We start from the raw sequence: 21,661 nt of genomic DNA, 5'->3' as shown, positions 1-21,661 counted from the left end.
AGAAGACATTCCATTTGTTCTCCTTATATGAAAAACCATTTTCTAAAAACTATTATGAATCTGGCTGTTTGAGAAACTATGTAGTTCTTATCCCACCTGAGTGAGGACTTTGTGCCACTCGATTTTGTCCTCATCCATGGTGAGCTCTTTTCCTGGAGGAGCCTGAGGATCCAGCATTCCAACTTTCACTTGGGCATAGGAGTTATTTGGGAAAGTAATCAAGTTTGTCACATCGAATCCAGCTTCTAGTTCCCCATCCTCATTAAACTGAATTTCATCTCCAGCACTGTTGTTAAAAGAGATCTTCTGAAGGAACGAGTGAATCTACATGGAAAGAGAGAAAGTTAAAGCCATTGAAATGTTCTGGGAAATAGTTTCTGCATTTTGATTATCTTGATCTAAGTTATCATTTTATGAATGCAGTTATATTGTATTTAAAGGTATATGACATATGAAGTGGCAGATAAAGACAAACTATTGATAAGCATGTATCTGGATGTTTTATCATTTTCAGGAACTAACTAAAATTCCTAAAAATATCCATATTGGACTAGAGGTGGGCACAAACCAGGAAAATGTGGTTTGGTTCATGATTAATGGCTACATCCCCAAACTGAACCATAAACCAAACCAGGAGGCTTACTAAACCAGCTTATGGTTCATGGCACTGAAAGCCCTAATAAAAGGGACCACAGTCCCTTTAAATGGGGTTTGCAGAAAGCAAAAAAACCCCCCTGAACAGTGGGGATCAGTTTGCTCCATGATGCTTAGCTCTTTGGGGCCGCCTTGTGCTGTCTTTTTAAACTTTAAAGGGACTACAAATTAACCCCCCCCCCAAAAAAAAAGAACAGCTGAGAGACACGGAGCACCTCCCTGCCACTCAGATTTTTCCCAACTCTCATGGTGAACAAAAAGCTGGTGTTTAAAGGGGCTCAGAGTTCCTTTAAATTGCTTCTTTCTATCTCATCCATGTTCCACTACAAATTGCTTTTAAACAGGGGTGTCAAACTCATTCGTTATGAGGGCTGGATCTGACATAAAGAGAACTTGGTGGGCTGGGCCATGCCTGTCATAATGCCAGGTAGCAGAAATAAAACTTTATCGGTCACAAACACAACTAAAGACCTTATTTATTTAAAATAAAATATGCTTAAAACCTTTGCATGTTTGCAATATTTTGTTTAACAATCTCTTCTAACTGATACCTCTTGCTCTGAATTACTGCGCCAAAATTTGGAGATGGTTTTGCTGTAGCAATCTTGACTATGCTGTTAAGGCGTGTTTCTGTAAATTGCAAGTTTACTTTTGTTTTATTGACATTCACTACAGAAATTTCATGGTCACTGCACTGTGCCCTAAGACCCAAGAGAAAAACATGAAATGGCTGGGCATTGTGAGCTTTTGTAGATGAGTTGTTTTTTGTGCTCGTCATGAACATGTGAAGGCACCATGACATAGACTGAAGGTTATGTGTTTATCTATAAACCCATCATCTTCCCCAGAAAAATAACTAAAACTCCTGTGAGTCAGTGCAAGAATAGAGACAGCCAGTATAGTGGTCACTATCAACCTACTCTCTGGGAAGTCTAGGTTCAAAATCTCCAATCTACACAGGAAATGTGCTGGGCACAAACTCTCCACCAAATCCACCTCACTGGTATTCCTCATCTAAATGGTTCCCATTGCTTTCCTATTGAGAAAGATTAGATAAGGGCATGAATACAGTGAAAAGCAGGAGAAAATCCAGTTGCACCCAGGAGAGCTCTGACAAAAGGAGCTTAACAACACACACAATCACAATATGAGAGAGAGAGTGAGAGAATAGCAAGGTAAAAAGCTCATTCATTGAATCTCCAGTGGGATTGAGGCAGCTGTACAAAGCAGGCTCTGTTCTTTCCCTCTCTCCCCTCCCTCTTCCCCAAGGGAGAATGAGGGAGGAGGAGAAGCCTCAGCCAATGGAGGGGCTTGGCTCTGTAGCTCTGCTGTTTGATTAAGAGACCCAGGCTCTATGAATTGCACATCAGAGCTACAGAGTCAAGCCCGTCCATTGGCTGAGGTTCCTCCTCCATCCTCCTCCCTTTGGGAAAAGGGAGGGGGGAGAGGGAAAATGCAAGAGGCTGCTTGGCTTAGCAGCGTCACAGGAAGAAACACAAAAATGGCTACTAAAGGAAGCAGGAGAAGGAGAAGGAAGCAGATGATGGCCATTTGCTGGCAGGCCTCACCGGAGCCCTCTGGGGGCTGGATTAGGTCCATGGACTGCATGTTTGACACCTCCGCTTTAAAAATTCATGGACGTTCACTATGGTAGATGTTCCATGAACTTCTGTTTGTGAACCGTGAACATGACAAAATATATGACGGATTTTGCCTTGTGGTTTGGCTCATGTCCATTCTAATATAGGATCAGGAAGATATAAACATAATCAGGGCTTGGATTCAGCTGGAACCTTTCTGAGAGTTTACCTCCTCCATTCCACCTTGACCTTTGAATACTAGAGGCAGATTGATAACAATTCCTGGATGAGCTCCACCACTTATTTTCCTATAAAATGACCCCTGAACAAAATTATTTTGATGTATCTATATCTGGCAAGGAAGGGAGTTAGTCAAGAGAGAATAAAAGTGTGCCTATACTTTTGTAACTGAGTCCTGGTAAATGACACACTGATAGATGAATGTCACACTAATGGGTTTGAACCAAAGTCACAGTAGAAAACATGGACAATGGGGCGGAATTACCTTCCAGGTCTCCAAATTTAGAGTACCCAATCTGTCCCCATATTTAATTGCTCTGTGCCTGGTTCTTGATGTGTCCCTCATATGTAATGCATGTGCCAGAGCGTAGACAGCATTATAGATACTGTAGCTGTGGCCAGTCATACTCATTTCAAAATAAGATGCTGGAACACTTTCCACTCTCTCATCTCCAGTACACATTTCATCAAAGTCGGTTGTGTCAATGGAATCCAAAAATGAACAACGGAAGACTTGTTCCCAGAAGTCTTTGATAAAACCATTCATGTTTGCCAAACCAGGATTGATACTCTGAAGAAATATTTGGAAACCTGGGATCTTATTTTTCTCAATTGTGAAGGAAAGAGCACCATGGAACATTTGTATATTAAAAGTCCTTTGCAACATATCGAAAGCGAAATCAATCTGGGCAGTCACAATCCATACCTTTCCTGAAGAGGTCTTCTCCAAATAATGTGACTCTGGTATTGGTGCCATTAATACGGGCATCCATATAATCCATGCCAGCCGAATAATGGTGGCTGTCTCTCCATAGACAACAACTACCTTGGCTGTGCTTTCTACTAAATCTGAACTATTACTGTAAGATTCTTGGAGCACGTGTAACATAGTATCAAAATGCACATTTACTTGATTCCTTATTATGAAAGCTGTACAGATTCCATTCTTGGAAAGCTTCGGCTCCAATGTCTGCAAGAAATGTTCTCCACTTTCATCATCCTTTATGAAAAGCCCAACCCATTTCCACCTGAAATGCAGAAGTAGCTGGACAATTCCTATGTACTGAAGGGCCTCATTGGCTACCATACGGTAAAAAAGAGGGAAATTTGTTTGATCCTTTGGTGCTGATTCAAATGATCCGTAAGAAATCTTTCGAAAACAAAAGGACACCTTTTAGAAAAGAAGGCTAGAATGGGTGCATCTTCACTCATAACATGTTTGTCTTCACTAACTATATGTATGGTACATTAATCACATTAATGTCATGAAGCAATATGCCTAGTCAGGGGTAGAATTCTAGCAGAAGATCCATTGCATAATAGGCTACATCCCCTGCTGTAGCCAGTCCTCTGTAACCTTACAAGGCTCTTTTTTGTAAGCTCTTGGAGGATTGGCTACATCAGTGGTGTGTGGCTTATTATGCAAGGTATCTCCTGTTAGAATTATACCCCTGTGCCTAGTACAGGCCACCTCAAAAATTATCAGTTTATTAAAATAAGCAATAAAGTAGATTGGCCATATATTGAAATATTGTAAAGCCCACACACACAGTTGCCTTGTATTATCAATCATGATGACAATTTTTGGCAGAAACCATTGCAAAAGTGCCACTACTGATCTGGTTCCTGGGAAACTAAGGGTTCAGACTTTGAGGTCAGAAGGTGGCAAAAAACATTGCACATTTGTGCAGAGCATGAAGAAATTGATGCAGTTGTAGCAGAATGTTAGGATTCATAAAAAGTTTCATCAGCAGCATTGATCCCTTCATGACACACCAATTTATGCTTTCCTCTTGACTTCTAGTAATTTGCTTAGTATAGTCTCTGAACTGAAACCAACCAGCTGCTAAGGCAAGAAACAAGGAATAATGCTTTACTATAAAGCTCTGCCAGCTATGGTGGGGGAAGTATTGACCAATGAGCCAGATGAATATTTCTGTGGGCATTTGCCCACACTTGTGCCATTACATAGAAAACAGGATTCTTCCTACGATCAATGGTAATTTCAGATTAATAAACAGACACATGCAAAATTGGGGAATAGTCCCTATTCATTCATCCTACCTGTGGAATCTTGTAAAGGCTGGAAAGGTCTGCCACATACGAGGAGGTATCCAAACCAAGTCCACCAACGATTCCTATGAGACCTTTCCGATTGCCACACTCATAGTTGGGGATGAAAGTGTGTGATTTGAAGAGAAGGTCCATAGTGGTGCGGTAGGTCATCCATGCATTATTGTAATTGTCATAAATGTGGAATCCAAGGGAGACGTTGGGTAAGATTGAGGGATCCTCATTGGTCTCCTTGATGGCAAAAACCAAGGCCAGAACATGCTGATAGAACTTGGGGACCAAACTGCAAATAAAATGACCTCTTGGTTTCATTAGAGAATTCAACCCTACCTGAGACCAGAATATTATAATACAGTTTATAAAAATGTGTGAAGAGCCTAGCTGGATCAGCCAGCACCCCAAAGGACTGTATATGCTACAGACTGATGCCCCTTGTAAACTAATATATCTTGAGTATTTATCTTAATTCATTTATCGTAAATACATATGCAGGATATAAATATTCACAATTAAAATAAGTAAAGCAAGGCATCTCATCAATTCAGTTCATTATCCCCCACTACATCCTTTGCTGGAGAATCTGTTGTCTATGCTAAACATATTGCCAAGGAGTTCATAAATATGAAGACAATATTTGTGTGCTCTACAGCTTTTTCATTTCTCCTCTTAGGGTCCATTGTTGTGGACTAAGGGGACTGAAACATTTTACTGTTCTTTGTGGAGAGGATGCTGCAACTCAAAGCAGTTTTGCTATACTTTGAAAAATCAACACACGATATGCCGTATAAACTCGTGCAACTGTATTGGTTATTATGGAAGAAAAAAAGTTAAACAAATAATAATGGGAAATGCAACTCAGAGGTGCATAATAAAATAAACTGTACAATTTTTAAATGAACTCTCTAAGAAGTAGAATGGAGCATAACCTTAACTGTTCATGGAACAGCATTTAAAATCATAAATGCCACATGTGTTGATTTATATTGTGATATATAGTTCTTGTACCATCCATAATCCAGATATTTTGCATCCTCATCTTATATTTAAAGGTATAGTTTAAATCCTTTGTTTTTCCATTCTTGCTAGATCTTTGCCAATATCCAAATAGAAATAGAAATTAGTGACTCATGATTGCCAGACTGAGAGAGAGTACAGAGCACAACTATTCTGTGCCCCATGTATCTTGTAACCAATAAAGACTGTGAGCAACTATCCCATGACATTAGAAGTACAAATAAATTGCAATACATAGATGGGTCAGACAAATAAAATGAAGCATTCAAAACGTCCTTAGGTTACCACAATAAGAACAGTTGATATCTACTGGGTTTTGGCAATGCTTACTCCTCATTATTCTATAAAGCAATTTGCATATAGATGTATTAGTAACGTCATGCTGTTATTTTACTATGAAAACATTGGGTTAGACACCCTAAAAATGTCACCCAAATGTCTTGGGGTTCTGAAGGTCATAATTTCCAGATGAAATCCCTGCCCTTCTCTATCCCTGTCATAGTCCTGTTGGGATAAAATTGTCCCATTCTAGCATGGAGCTAGCACGGAGGGAACTTTCCAAATATTTCTAAATGAGGTGGATACTTGATTTCTTTTGAAAAAATCCTTGTTTCAAAAAGGGCTTCTGGCCTATTTGGGTTCAATGGTATACTCTCCCTTTCTTGGCGAAAAGCTAAATGGATGGTGGCAGACCAGCTTTAGATATTTGTGATTGATGCCAGTTTTCTTTTTCTTCTTTTGTAATGAATTTCATAACATTATAGCAAAAAGGGCCAACATAGGTAGCTGGGCTAGTTATCTATGTATCTGCATCTGATTAGTAGCTTTTTTCTGAAACTAAGTTCATACAGTATCTGCTTCAACCTTCTCATTCATAGTATACAACATCTGAACACTTTTCTCATGAGGTCAGTGTATCTTGACTCTTTATTTTTTGGCTAAAATGGTTGTGTGGATTTTTGTATTAAAGTAAATAAGCTGATTTTTAAAAAGCTGAGATAATCTCACCCATTCTAATTAGAGCTCCTCAGGGGAGATGATGACATGAGGATTATTTACCCCTGACCCCAATGTAATTGTAGCTACCATGAAAAATCTAATGAGAAGTCATATTGCAGAAATGTAAAAATGAGGTTTACTCATCTGCACCCCATCCCTGTGAAATACCAGATGCTATAAAAAATCTAAAATCCCAGTGCTTGACTGGTTAAGGAAACCAAAATACTAGATCTCCATGCCTCTTCCATTCTCAACACATATTTGATTTGTTGTTCATTCGCACAGTCGAGTCTGACTCTTTGCGACCCCAAGAAAACATATTTGATATCTACTAGCTATTCATAAGAAATATTTTTTGTACTATTAATTTTGCCTCATGCTGTTTGTGGGATAGGTATGCCAATGTAACGATATAGCTCTTATTCAATAATGAAAAATGTATACATTCCATTCAATCATTTGTTCATTCATAACTATTTATATCTATCTACTTGCAGAACAACATGCATACATATTACTCTTCTCTGTCTCTAAATATGGCAGAATAAATATATACAGAAGTAGTAAATTCAAATATCATTTCAATAGGGGCACAATTGATTTCTTACAAGGGAAGGTTAGAAGATGCCTCAGAAGGGTGTTTCACAAAGAGAATCTGCGGGATACTATGAAAAATAAGAGATACAATCCCACCAATGATAATCTCACTGGGCTGGTACCACTCGTGTTGTATCTGAAGAGGTTCTGTCTGAGTACACCGCAATGCACGTACTTCACACACCAGTTGAGGGAGCAGGAACAGTATCAACAGCAGCATTACAACAAGTCTTCTTGTTGTAGACTCTCCTGAAGAAATTTTTAGCATCACTGCTAACATTTGAAAGCCTACAGCAAAGTATCCAGGATTGCAGTTTACTCGACCAAGTAGCTATATTAAAAGGTTCAGCTACCATCATCACCATCAGTAATCCCAGCAGGGTTCCAGAAGTAAAATTGCATGCCAGTCAAGAGACAATTAGCAGAAACTGGAAAACTGTTTATGTGTATTGCCTGAACTGATCAGTAAATGGAACAGAGGGTTATTTTTCTTCTGGAAGGCCATTGGAATTTGAACTGAGAATATAAATGACAGTGATTATGATAATATAAATGACAGTGATTATGATAATTACAGGGGTACTTATTGCCCCCCCCCATTCGAAATAACAAGACAGACAACCATGTGGAATAAAGGGCCACTTTATTTAAACTTAACGGCAGTGGGAAATATATATATATATATATATATATATATATATATATATATATATATATATATATATATATATATATATAAACCAAGACAAGCCAGGGGTCATAATCCAACCACCTCCTTGACCCAAAAACTGGGCGAGCCCCTTGCCCCAGGTGTGAGCCAACTCAATGGCTCCGACCTGGCCGGCCAGGCACAAGATCCCATTCACAAAGCTTCACCCTCACCCCAGCCGTCCAGCCTGGGTTGTGGACAACCCGAAGTGATGGGATCCTGAGGCTCCCTGGAGCCAACCTTGTGCCATACAACTTAGGTCACTCCAGGGACGCCCTACACCCAAACGGTGCGTTGCCATGGGAGCTCACCAATACCCCAAACAAACATGTTCCCAAAAGAAAACCGCCAGTGACCAATCTACTAACAGCACCGCCCAAGCCAATTGCCAGCGCACCGTCTACACTGCAAGGCAGGTGAAAACACTCCCGAACTGAGCCAATACGCTCAGAAGTGAAAAATTCCTACCTGGTCCCATAATTAGGCAACCAGACTATGCCTGCACTGAATGACGGGCGGGCAGGAGGGCCGACGAGCTCCTGAAGTGAACTGCGCCACAGGGGGCTGGGCCAGCCTAATAAGGCCCACGCCCCCCAACAGTCCAGAGCATACCATTGTCTCTCCTCCAGCAGGGGAGGCAATGGACAGCCCCCAGCCTACGACGGCCAGTCGGCTGCCTGGCTGGGTGGGGTCGAATTGCCCCCCCATTCGGAATAATGAGACAGACAACCATGTGGAATTAAGGGGCACTTTATTTAAACTTAATGGCAGTGGGAAATATATATATATATATATATATATATATATATATATATATATATATATATATAGGGGCCAGGACAAGCCAGGGGTCATAACCCAACCACCTCCTTGACCCGAAAACTGGGCAAACCCCTTGCCCCAGGTGTGAGCTGACTCGACGGCTCTGACCCGGCTGGCCAGGCCCAAGATCCCGTTCACAAAGCTCCACCCTCACCCCAGCCGTCCAGCCTGGGTTGTGGACAACTCGAAGTGATGGGATCCTGAGGCTCTCTGGAGCCAGCCTTGTGCTGTACAGCTTAGGTCACTCCAGGGACGCCCTACACCCAAACAGTGCATTGCCATGGGAGCTCACCAATACCCCAAACGAACATGTTCCCAAAAGAAAACTGCCACAGACAGGGCCAAGCCTCAGTTTAGGCCACTGTCCCCACCTAAACAAGAACATGTTCAAGCCCCTGCCGTAACTCGGCCAAAGAGGCCTCTTTGCCCTTTATCAAAAGATGCACCCCATCAGGCTGATACAAATCCGCCTGGCTAGCTCTAATGGATGGGTGGGGCACATAAATTCCCAAACCCGATTCCATAGCAACACATAAAGCTCCAGAACTCCAATGGCCCACCCGGCAAATAATCTCACCCTCATAGCCCATTGCTGCGGCTGTGGATGCAGTGCCTATACGAAAAGAATGAGTACCAAACTTCACCCCCCCCCCCCAGACCCAATCCTTCCAAAGCCCGACTGGTAACTGTCTAAAATTGAAATTTAGACAGTGGGGACGAGTCCTTGTGGCAAAACAAGAGACCTGGCGCTGGCTCCCGCATCTCCAAATATTGTGCAAGAGCGCGCACCCAACAAAGCTTCTTATCGGAACAAGGGCCCAAAGTGATTATACAACCCTTCTGTCCCTCGTCAGTCTTGGACCGACGGACACGGATGACAGCCTGCCCTTTTACAAACTTAATATCACCGACCTGCAGGGCCCTACCTGAGGCATCATTACAGGAAGATGCTACCAATTCTGACACCCATAACGCCTTGAAAAAGACCATCAGTGCAGCAGATGTTCGACTGGAACTGGCCAAACCGCTGCAAGTCCAACATCCCCACAAAAAAAGAAAACTGACTCGCCACCCAGTCATACGACCTTTTTGTGCTAGGTGCAATAGCGAGTTGAATCGCACGGCTCACTTCGTCCCTCCAATTCGCCACAGCTCTACCAGTATGCGTACAGTAATAATAATAATAATAATAATAATATTTTATTAAAATTTTATTTATATCCCGCCCTCCCCGCCTAGGCATGCTCAGGGCGGCTAACAGCATTTCATAAACATACAATATAGTGAATATAAAAACTTTAAAATTAACATTATTTAAAAACCAGCCAGTATATAATTAAAATTTATAACTTAGTCTGACAGTGGCGATGGCATTTTTGACGCTAATTTCAGTCAGTTTACATAATTTACATAATGACACAGGTCCTTAGACATGACCGTATTGGCGGATCCCTTTATTAACAACCTTATTCAGCAGTCCGTATAAGCTAGCTTGAAGAGGGTAGTCTTGCAGGCCCTGCGGAACTGATCAAGGCTCCGCAGGGCCCGCACCTCCTCAGGGAGCTGATTCCATAGGGCAGGGGCCACAACTGAAAAGGCCCATGCTCGGGTGTTCTGAAGTTTAATCTCTTTCGGCCCAGGGATAGTCATTTTATTTTTCCCGGCTGACCTCAGTGCTCTCTGGGGTTCATATGGGGAAAGACGGTCCCTCAGGTAGGCCAGTCCTCGGCCATATAAGGCTTTAAAGGTAATGACCAACACTTTGTACTGGACCCGGTATGTAACTGGCAGCCAGTGCAGTCCGCGTAGCCCCGGCTGTATATGCTCCCATTTCGGGAGTCCTAACAACAGCCTGGCTGTCGTGTTCTGCACTAGCTGCAGCCTCCTGGTCCGGCACAAAGGTAGCCCCAAGTAGAGGGCATTACAGTAGTCTAATCTTGAGGTGACCATTGCATGGATCACTGTTGTGAGGTCCCGACGCTCTAGGAAAGGGGCCAACTGCCTTGACCGCCTCAGATGGAAGAATGCTAACTTGGCAGTGGCTGCTATCTGGGCCTCCATTGATAGTGAAGGCTCCAGTAAAACACCCAAGCTCTTTACCTGGCACGCCGTCGAAGGCTGGGAGAGCTATTCCCCTTCCCAGGGCGCCGCGACCCACACAAAGGACCTCTGTCTTCGTCGGGTTCAGCTTCAGCCCACTCAGCCTAAGCCACGTCGCAACAGCCTGTAAAGCCTGATCCAGATTCCCTGGGATGGAGTCGGGCCGTCCGTCCATTAGTAGATAAAGCTGGGTGTCATCTGCATATTGATGGCAACCCAGCCCAAACCTCCGGGCAATCTGGGCAAAGGGATGCATATAGATGTTAAACAACATCAGGGAGAGAACTGCTCCCTGAGGCACTCCACAATCTAGTGTACGCCTCTGGGACCGCTCACCCCCAATAGCCACACTTTGTCCCCGACCTAGGAGGAAGGAGGAAAGCCATTGTAAGGCCGACCCCCTAACCCCAATGTCGGCGAGGTGGCGCGTCAGTAGCTGATGGTCAACTGTATCAAATGCTGCCGACAGGTCTAACAGCATCAGCACCGCAACGCCGCCTCGATCTAGTTGCCGCTGGAGGTCATCTACCAAGGCGACCAACACCGTCTCTGTCCCATGGCCCGGCCGGAAACCAGACTGGCAAGGATGCAGGACGGAAGCGTCATCCAGAAACCTCTGTAGTTGCAACGCCACTGCCCTCTCAATAATTTTACCTAAAAACGGTAAATTGGACACCGGATGGTAATTTGCCAATTCGGCCGGGTCTGCTGTACATTTTTTCAAGAGAGGGCAGACCAAAGCCTCTTTCAGAGATGTTGGACAATGCCCCTCTAAGAGGGATCTATTTATGATGCCGAAGAGGGTCAGCCTCTGGGGCTAGTTCCAGAAACGCACCATCTGTTGGCAAGACAGAGCGTCTGCCACGCCATTACTGCTGCTGGTACATACCGGGCTAAAAACAGAACATTCAACTCAAGGCAATGTAAAGTGAATGCCCTTAGCAACCTCATCACTGGCGGAGACCTGGAGGTCAAATTATTGACAACATGAACAACCACCATGTTATCGCACCAAAAGTGCACCGTGTGGTTAGCCAGGGCATGTCCCCAAATAAAAACTGCAACTACAATAGGAAAAAACTCCAGAAACGTCAAATTACAAATTAAATCAGAAGACAGCCACTCCACCGGCCACGGCTCAGCGCACCACTGTCCCCGAAAATACACACCAAAACAATCTGTAATTCAGCCTCCAGCTGCATCACCCACCGCCAGAAGAACGTGCCGTTAAAATCCCTCAAAAAGGTCTCCCAGACCTTGAGGTCGCTGCACATGTCACTAGTGACCCGAGTAAAGTGATGGGGCGCATGCAAAGACGTCATGCCTTCACAAAATTGCTGCAAAAACGCCCTGCCTGGGGCCACCACTTTACATGCAAAATTCAGATGGCCGACCAGCTGCTGCAGCTCCAGCAACGTGACTTTCCACTTTTCTTTAACCGCAGCTACCCTCTCCCGTAGCGTCTTTAACTTGACGAGCGGCAGCCATGAAAACTGTCTAACGGTATCAAGCTCTATCCCCAAAAATGTCAAAACAGTTGTAGGGCCCTCCGTCTTTTCACCTGCCAACGGTACGCCCAGCTCAACGGCCAGCCGCTCTAAAGACCTGAGCAAATGGGCGCATTGTTCTGAGCCCATTGGGCCTACAAAAAGAAAATTGTCCAGGTAATGCGCTGTGTTGCGCACCCCCATCCTAAACTGCAACGCCCACTCCAAAAACGTACTAAAACGTTCAAAAGCAGCACACGACACCGAACACCCCATGGGCAGTGCGCAGTCCAGGTAAAACCCCCATTCAAAACAAAACCCCAACAATTCAAAATCATCTGGGTGCACGGGAAGTAAGCAAAAAGCCGACTTGATGTCGCATTTTGCGAGCTCCGCGCCCACCCTGCAGCGATGCACAATTCGCACCACGATCAAAGGAGGTATACTTAACAGAACATAACTCAACAGGAATGGCGTCATTAACAGACCGGCCCTTCGGGTATGATAGGTGGTGAATCAGCCGGTACTCACCAGCCGCCTTTTTAGGTACCACCCCTAAAGGGGAGACCTGTAGATTAGGCACCGGAGGCATCACAAAGGGACCCAAAACTCGCCCTTCCGCACATTCCCTTCTTATTTTCTCCCTTACCACATGCTCCAACCCTTTTACTGACCTTAAATTGGAACATGAAAACAGGATCCGAGGACCCTGATAAGGGATCCTAAACCCCACGGCAAATCCTTCTAACAAAAAACGCCTATCTTCACAGCACGGATAATCCCCTAATAACTCCCTAAGAACCATCATTTTGATGGGGCTGGGACCCTTTTCCAACTTGTTGATTAGGACCCCCAAGCCGCTTGAAGCCACCTTTTGGCTTTGACCTGTTGCATGCCGTGAAAGCGTGGGGGCCCCCACACAGTCGACATTCGTGTTTGTATCTGCATGCTTTTCTGGCGCACGCTCCTTGGGAGGTAAACTCCCAGCAAAGCAGCCGAGGTTGTTGATTAGCTGGGCAGAATAGCTGCAATTAAAATGAATATCTTACCAAGAATAATGTATTTGTTTCAAACTATTCCTATTGTGAAGGAAGGCAAACAATTTGATAAATGGCTAAGGAAAATCTCAGAATTTGTGTGGGCTGGGAAGAAACCAAGGATTAAAATGAAAATGTTGACTGATGCAAAAGAGAGAGGCGGATTTCAACTACTAGATTTAAAATTATATCATGAAGCAGTTTGTTTAGTGTGGATGAAAGACTGGATAACATTGTTAAATAAAAAAACTTTTAGTGCTGGAAGGTCACGGAAATAAATTTGGCTGGCACGCGTATTTGTATTATGGAAAAAAGAAGAAGGATGGTCTTTTCTCTCACCATTATATACGAAGTAATTTACTAAATACATGGATGAAATATAAGAAATAAAGAGATGAGAGAGGACCGTTATGGATAGTGCCAGCTGAAGTAATAAAAATAACGGCTGAGATACGTGAAGAAAAGTGGTTGTCATACAATCAATTATTAAAAATACAAAGTGGCAAAATTGAACTGAAAACTGCTGAAAAGTTGAATCATAAATGTGATTGGTTCCAAATGCAACAAATAAAGAGCTTGGTGGAGAATGATATTAAAACTGAAGGAATAAGGAAAGAGCAAACAGAAATGGAAAAAGTTCTGCTTGGAGACAATGATAAATTAATTTCAAAAATATATAAATTACTTCTACAATGGTCTACAGAAGACGAGGTAGTGAAATCTCAAATGATCAAATGGGCAATTAATGTAAATAAAGAAATACAGATGGAAACTTGGGAATATCTGTGGAAGAACTCTATGAAACTTTCAACATGTCAAAGTATTAAAGAAAACTCTTTTAAGATGATGTATAGATGGTATATGACTCCTAAAAAATTAACAAAGATGAATAACAAGATGCCAGACAGATGTTGGAAATGTAAAAAGCATGAAGGTTCTTTCTACCATATGTGGTGGACTTGAGAAAGAGCAAAACTGTATTGGCAAATGATTCAACAAGAAGTTTCTAGGATATTGGGATATGAAGTAATGAAAGTTGCAGAAACTTTCTTATTGGGATTACAAATGGAAAAATTTCCAAAAGAAGATAGAACTTTAATCTGATACTTGCTTTCAGCTGCTAGGACATTATATGCACAGTTGTGGAAGCAAGAAAAATTACCAGAGAAATGGGATTGGATTATAAATGTTATGACATGGAGTTAAATGGACAAATTAATAAGAATATTAAGAGACTATGATTTAGAAGTTTTTAAGACGGAGTGGAAAAAGTTTAGAAGATATGTAGAAAAAGAGTTGAAAATAAAAGGACATTGGACAATTTTTGATAATAATTAAGTTTTAAAAAGAAGAAGAATATAAATTTTTGTTTAAATAGTTAAGTGTACCTTTAATATGTGTTTATTTTAAGTAAACAACACTGGTTTTTTTAAGTAAATAACCCCAATAGGGTTGCCATTTCTTCCACTTTGGTGTAGTGGTTAAGTGTGCGGACTCTTATCTGGGAGAACCGGGTTTGATTCCCCACTCCTCCACTTGCACCTGCTAGCATGGCCTTGGGTCAGCCATAGCTCTGGCAGAGGTTGTCCTTGAAAGGGGAGCTGCTGTGAGAGCCCTCTCCAGCCCCACCCACCTCACAGGGTGTCTGTAGTGGCGGGGGGAAGGTAAAGGAGATTGTGAGCCGCTCTGAGACTCTTCGGAGTGGAGGGCGGGATATAAATCCAATATCTTCTTCTTCTTCTTCCAAACTTCTAATGATGCTCTTCTAGGGCCTATTGTTAATTTTAAGTCTTTATTCGTAACTTTAGAAAAAATGCCTAATCTACCTATATTATTATTAGTTTCATTCTCAAAGGGTACCCATCCTAAACCTATGTTGCAGGGAGGGCAGGTTATATTGTGATGTATCTATATCTGGCAAGGAAGGGAGTTAGTCAAGAGAGAATGAAAGTGTACCAATGCTTTTGTAACTGAGTCCTGGTAAATGACACGCTGATAGATGAATGTCACACTAATAGATTTGAACCAAAGTCACAGTAGAAAACATGGACAATGGGGCGGAATTACCTTCCAGGTCTCCAAATTCAGAGTACCTAGTCTGTCCCCATATTGAATTGCTCTGTGCCTGGTTCTTGATGTGTCCCTCATATGTAATGCATGTGCCAGAGCGTAGACAGCATTATAGATACTGTAGCTGTGGCCAGTCAAACTCATTTCAAAAAAAGGTGCTGGAACACTTTCCACTCTCTCATCTCCAGTACACATTTCATCAATGTCAGTTATGTCAATGGAATCCAAAAATGCACAATGGAATACTTGTTCCCAGAAGTCTTTGATAAAACCATTCTTGTTTGCCAAGGCAGAATTGATACTCGGAAGATATATTTGGAAACCTGGGATCTTATTTTTCTGAATTGTGAAGGAAAGAGCACCATGGAACATTTGCATGGAACATATATGCGCCCCCTTGCCCAGATTGCCAGGAGACATGGACTTGGGTGCCATCAATATGCAGATGACACCCAACTCTATCTGCTAATGGACGGCCGGCCTGACTGCGTCCCAGAGAATTTAGACCGGGCCTTGCAGGATATGGCAACTTGGTTGAGGAGGAGCGGGCTGAAACTGAATCCAGCGAAGACAGAAGTCGCTCGGGGGAGGAAATACCTCTCCCGGTCTTCGCTGAAAGCAGTGCACCGGGTTAGGAGCCTGGGAGTTTTACTGGAGCCTTCATTATCAATGGAGGCCCAGATTGCAGCCACTGCCAAGTCAGCCTTTTTCCCTCTAAGGCGGGCAAAGCAGTTGGCTCCCTTCCTAGAGCGCCAAGATCTGGCAACGCTGCTTCATGCAACGGTCACCTCGAGACTGGATTACTGTAATGCCCTCTACATGGGGCTGCCTCTATACCGAACCCGGAGGCTGCAGCTGGTGCAGAATGCAGCGGCTAGACTGTTGTTGGGGCTTCCTAAATGGGAGCACATACAGCCTGGACTGCGCGAACTGCACTGGCTGCCAGTTATATACCGGATTCGTTATAAAGTGCTGGTCATTACCTTTAAAGCCCTATATGGTCGAGGACCTGTCTACCTTAGGGACCATCTCTCCCCATATGAACCCCAGAGAGCACTGAGGTCAGCTGGAAAAAACTTGTTGACTATCCCCAGACCGAGAGAGGTGAAGCTGCAAAGTACCCGTAACCGGGCCTTCTCCTCTATAGCCCCGAGCCTATGGAACCAACTTCCAGAGGAAATGCAGGCCCTGCGGGACCTTGAACAGTTCCGCAGGGCCTGCAAGACCTTCCTCTTCCGACTGGCTTTCGCTGATGAAAAAGAAAACTGCTATGGAAAACCGCCATCATAAAAAGCAAACATAGCATTAGCACTTTTACTAATTTAATTTAATTTAATTTTAAAACTTAATCAGAATTTTAATTAAAATGTTCATAATGTTTAAATGTAATTTTATTTATTTCTGAATTATGCTGTTAGCCGCCCTGAGCCTGCTCCGGCGGGGAGGGCGGGATACAAATAAAATTTTGTTGTTGTTGTTGTTGTTGTTGTTGTTGCATATCAAAAGTCTTTTGCAACGTATCGAAAGCGAAATCAATCTGGGCAGTCACAATCCATACCCTTCCTGCAGAGGTCCTCTCCAAATAATGTGACTCTGGTACTGGTGCCATTAATATGGGCATCCATATAATCCATGCCAGCCACATAATGGTGGCTGTCTCTCCATAGACAACAACTACCTTGGCTGTACTTTCTACTAAATCTGAACTATTACTGTAAGATTCTTGGAGCACGTGTAACATAGTACCAAAATGCACATTTACTTGATTCCTTATTATGAAAGCTGTACAGATTCCATTCTTTGAAAGCTTCGACTCCAATGTCTGCAAGAAAAGTTCTCCACTTTCATCATCCTTTATGAAAAGCCCAACCCATTTCCACCTGAAATGCAGAAGTAGCTGGACAATTCCTATGTACTGAAGGGCCTCATTGGCTACCATATGGTAAAAAGGAGGGAAATTTGTTTGATCTATTGGTGCTGATTCAAATGATCCGTAAGAAATCTTTCGAAAACAAAAGGACACCTTTTAGAAAAGAAGGCTAGAATGGGTGCATCTTCACTCATAATATGTTGTCTTCACTAATTATATGTATGGTACATTAATCACATTAATGTCATAGATCAATATGCCTAGTCAGGGGTAGAATTCTAGCAGAAGATCCATTGCATATTAGGCTACATCCCCTCTACAAGGCTCTTTTTTGCAAGCTCTTGGATGATTGGCTACATCAGGGGTGTGTGGCTGATTATACAAGGGAGCTCCTGCTAGAATTATACCCCTGTGCCTAGTACAGGCCACCTCAAAATTTATCAGTTTATTAGAATAAGCAGTAATGTAGATGTAAGGCCTTGTGGGACCTTGCCCAGTTAGGGTGTCCAATGAAGAGCAAAGTGCAGAGGAAGCAAAGAAAGAGAGAAGAAGAATATAGCTGAGGGTCCTATTGTTGGCTTTGACTACAGGAGTGTCTTTGTACTTGATGAAGATTGAAAGCACCACAGCTGTGATCAAAGAAAAGAAAAGAGCCATAGAGGTTAAAACAATGCTCAAAGGATCTTCAAAGGAAAGGAAGCTTGGGGATGCATTGATATCGGTCCTTGTTCGGATAGTGACCTTCTGGGCAAGTTATACAATAATCCATGTCTGAAAGAAGAAGACAAAAATAATTGGGACCCTTCATCACTCAATAGATGTGTCTACATTGGGAAATACTGTTGAAGTATCCAAGATCGTGAAGATATTAATCCCCTCTCCGAGTCCAAGGGGCTCTCAAGATTCTTCTCCAGCACTACAGCTCAAAAGCATCTATTCTTTTGCCCTCGGCCTTCCTTATGGTCCAGCTCTCACAGCCATACATTACTACTTGGAATACCATCACTTTGACTATACGGACTTTTGTTGGCAGGGTGATGTCTCTATTTTTTATTATACTGCCCAGGTTTGTCATAGCTGTCCTCCCAAGGACCAAACGTCTTTTAATTTCATAACTACAGTCACCATCTGTAGTGATCTTGGATTCTAGAAATGTGAAGTCTGTCACTACTTCCATGTCTTCCCCTTCTATTTGCCAAGGTGAAAAGCTTACATTTAACCAAAGGGTGCTAAGTCACCAAAGGATTTGACTTACATCTTGTTTGAAGATAGCAATATTTAAAGCTGAACATTTTCAAGACTGTAAAGTTGTATCCAAACAGCTTGAGTAAATTGTGTGTTGGGGGGGGGGGGGAACCTATGGATGAAGCTTTGTATTCTTCCTTCAAGCTATTCAGCTGTGGTAGACAAAGGTATGGCAATTTTCTTTCTGGATATCTGTCTATTCTTGTACTGGATTCTAAAACCAGCCAGGAATACCTTGAGGGTCATCTTTATTTAGAACAAAGAAAAGAAGACAAGACCTACCTTCCCAGCAATTTGCCTAGCCATCTTATCCAGAATTATAAATAAAACCTGGATTGGATATGCTCCTGTGATGAACTGCAAATTTTAAAACTTAGAAATGCTGTGTAAACAGGTAAAGGAATGTGAAGGGTTCATTCAGAGTGTTCCAAGAGATCTGATTGGTTAGCATCAGCTGAGTAGAGAATCACTTCTGAATTGCATGCTGAGGAGAATGGAGTCTGATTTCAACCCTACTCGAGAAGAGTTGAGCACTGACCGATTCAGAATTCAGCCCTGATTGAGAGCAGTTTTAACACAGACAGGAGAACTGGGGAAAATTGGAAAGGACAAGTGGAGATGGAGACTCCCACTTGGGCCAAGAAAGGGGATAGATCTTCTAGAGAGAGAAGAAATTCTCTACCCAATCAAACAAGGGGTTAGCTCTAATGAGTGAAGATTACCGGTCTGCTTTAGTTAGATGCTGCCTATAGAAACCTTAACAGCCAGTTAAAAATTGAGATTAGTACTGGTGTATCAAGCAAGAGAAGGGGTTTGGGCACTGGAAAGAGTGTACCAGCCTTCTAGAAACCAAAAGAATCAGAGAAAGTATACTGGATTGTTTGCTGAAAACACTGGAACAAAAGCCTTTAAACATGAGTTTTGATAACTTTGAATAGCTTAAGAAACTCTCATTAGCCTGAAATGTAAGAACTAAAGTCTGTGCATGAACATATTTTACTTCAGATTTATCTATATTGAGTTACCTCAGAATGTTTACCTCTGATTTCACCTGACCTTTCCACTCTATGTTGAATAAAATATTTTGTTAATTTGGAATATAAAAACTTCTCAAGTGCCATTTAAGTCATATAACTTAAAAGGGGCTCCCACTGCTTCCCTCAGGTTCCTAAACTGAACAAACAGCCAAAACACTATATGGTGACAGGATGGGACAGCAAGAATTCTTCAAAAAAGAAGGAAACAGACAACTAGGGCAGCAAAGTCAAATAAAGGAAATAAAAAGGGGGGATGGACTTTGTCTCTGAAAGAGGGAATGTATGGGGACATCATAGTTCCAAACTCTGGTGCCCTGGAACTAATATAAAACATGATATTGTCTTCTGAATAGTGAATCTTTCTCTCTTGTTTTCTCTCATAAATATAAAGGAGCCACCATCATATTTTCAACATTCAACCTGGACCAATCATATAATGACTCCTGTCTTTAATGCCTACACCTTTTCACATTCAATTCCCCATCTTCTTTTCTGCAAATGGGACAACCTCATGCTCTCCCACATTGTCTTATACTTTTTCCTACAACTAATTTTGAAGATTCATATCAGAGTCATATTGATCCTACCTGTGGAATCTTGTAAAGACATAAGATGTCTGCCATGAATGAGGATGTTTCAGAACTAAGTCCTCCAATGATGCCTACCAGATTTTTGGAGATGCCACATTTGAAGTTGGAGAAAAATACATCAGTGTGGAAGAGTAGGTCAAGAATGGTCCGATAAGTCCAATTTTTATCTATGTAGCTGTCATAGATGTGGAAGCCCAGGGTGATATTGAGCAAGATATTTGGATTCTGGTTGATCTCTTCAATAGCAAACACTAAAGCCAGAATGTGCTGGTAAAACTTCGTAGTCACACTGCAAATAAAAGATTTTTTTTTTTCAGAGCAGAATATAACAGTGCTGGCTTTTGTTACAACTTTTGATATAAGAAAGACAAACCCATCCAGGAAACCCACAAGCAGAACTTTGAAGGAACCTCCCATTCTCTTGTCTCCCTCCAGCAATGGACATTCAGTGATAGAATGTTATCAAGTCAAGTTAGCCTTTATTGGCATAAGAGTGTCTATTGGCATAGAATGACTGCAGGCTGCTCTTAACAAATAGAATTAAATATTCCATGAGGCTTTAAAGTCATTCTCTACCTATAGCCATCACAGCAGCCTATGTTGGTGAATTCAGTCTATTATGTGTGTGTGTTTAAGTCTTTTTAGTAACTATTGTCAACTGATTTCCTTCAGAAACAATGAGTTATGCTATTGTTAAAGGAAGTGATGAGGTTTCTGCCTGTTTTCCCAAAACCAGTCAGAGATTCTGACATAATCTTTTCCCCCAGTTCTTCCCCTAGTTCTGATGGGAAGGCAGATTTCTCCACATAGACTTTTCCAGCTCACTCTACAGTACAATGTTTTATGGCATGAAGTATGTCCATGAGTGTCACATATAGTGTAATTAGCACTGAATCTCATGTCCTCCAGACATTTTTATACCAGATTGCATTAACCTTATCACACAAGAATTATTCCCACCTTCCCTTGCTTTCTTGCTATCCCTTTGTCCATACTGAATTTAACAACAGTGGTTGTGTGCCAATTGAAGACTTGCCAGATATGTACTATCTGAATATGTACTATAAGAACATGTACTGTATAAGAATGTAAAAGGCTTAGGATCCATCATCCCATGTAGCTATTATGGAGTGGCAGAGTCCATGTACACTGATATTTAAGGAATTTGTTTTTGTAACTACAATTCTTAGTATCCATTCATTGGGCGTATTTTTCAGTTATATCTTTTTAAAAATATATAAGCTATTTTATTGCATAAATGTGAGGAATCATTAAAATAAAATAGATCATTATACAACTGGAGTGTGAGTTTGATCCCTTACACTGAAATGTGAATAAAGTCCTCAGATGTGTGTTTCATGAAGTAAACTTGGTGGGACAGGTAACCAATATGAGATGCAATCTCACCAATAAGGATTTCACCTGGCTGATACCACTGGTGTGGAATATGAAGAGGATTGTTCCCGGTGCACTTCACAGTATACACTTTGCACACCATGTGAGGAAAGAGCACCAGCATCAATACAGATTTCACCAT

The 21,661-nt window shown here is 42.1% G+C and overlaps 1 protein-coding gene across 1 annotated transcript in view; it reads right to left on the bottom strand.

The window, feature by feature from the left end:
- The window catches only part of LOC132583100 (vomeronasal type-2 receptor 26-like), a 28,027-nt gene extending 6,366 nt beyond the window's left edge, over positions 1–21,661 (bottom strand). Inside the window, exons 1-8 of the mRNA XM_060254767.1 lie at positions 21,447–21,661; positions 20,122–20,413; positions 12,764–12,843; positions 11,998–12,678; positions 4,539–4,830; positions 3,238–3,624; positions 2,740–3,195; positions 97–324 (exon numbers count right to left, since the gene is read on the bottom strand). Coding sequence (XP_060110750.1) covers positions 97–324; positions 2,740–3,195; positions 3,238–3,624; positions 4,539–4,830; positions 11,998–12,678; positions 12,764–12,843; positions 20,122–20,413; positions 21,447–21,661 — 2,631 coding nt within the window. The remainder of the gene's footprint in view (positions 1–96; positions 325–2,739; positions 3,196–3,237; positions 3,625–4,538; positions 4,831–11,997; positions 12,679–12,763; positions 12,844–20,121; positions 20,414–21,446) is intronic.

This window comes from Heteronotia binoei, chromosome 15 (genome assembly GCF_032191835.1).
Source record: "Heteronotia binoei isolate CCM8104 ecotype False Entrance Well chromosome 15, APGP_CSIRO_Hbin_v1, whole genome shotgun sequence".
Classification (NCBI taxonomy): domain Eukaryota; kingdom Metazoa; phylum Chordata; class Lepidosauria; order Squamata; family Gekkonidae; genus Heteronotia; species Heteronotia binoei.
Note: the sequence above shows the minus strand (reverse complement) of the source record. Positions and strands in the feature narration are given on the sequence as shown.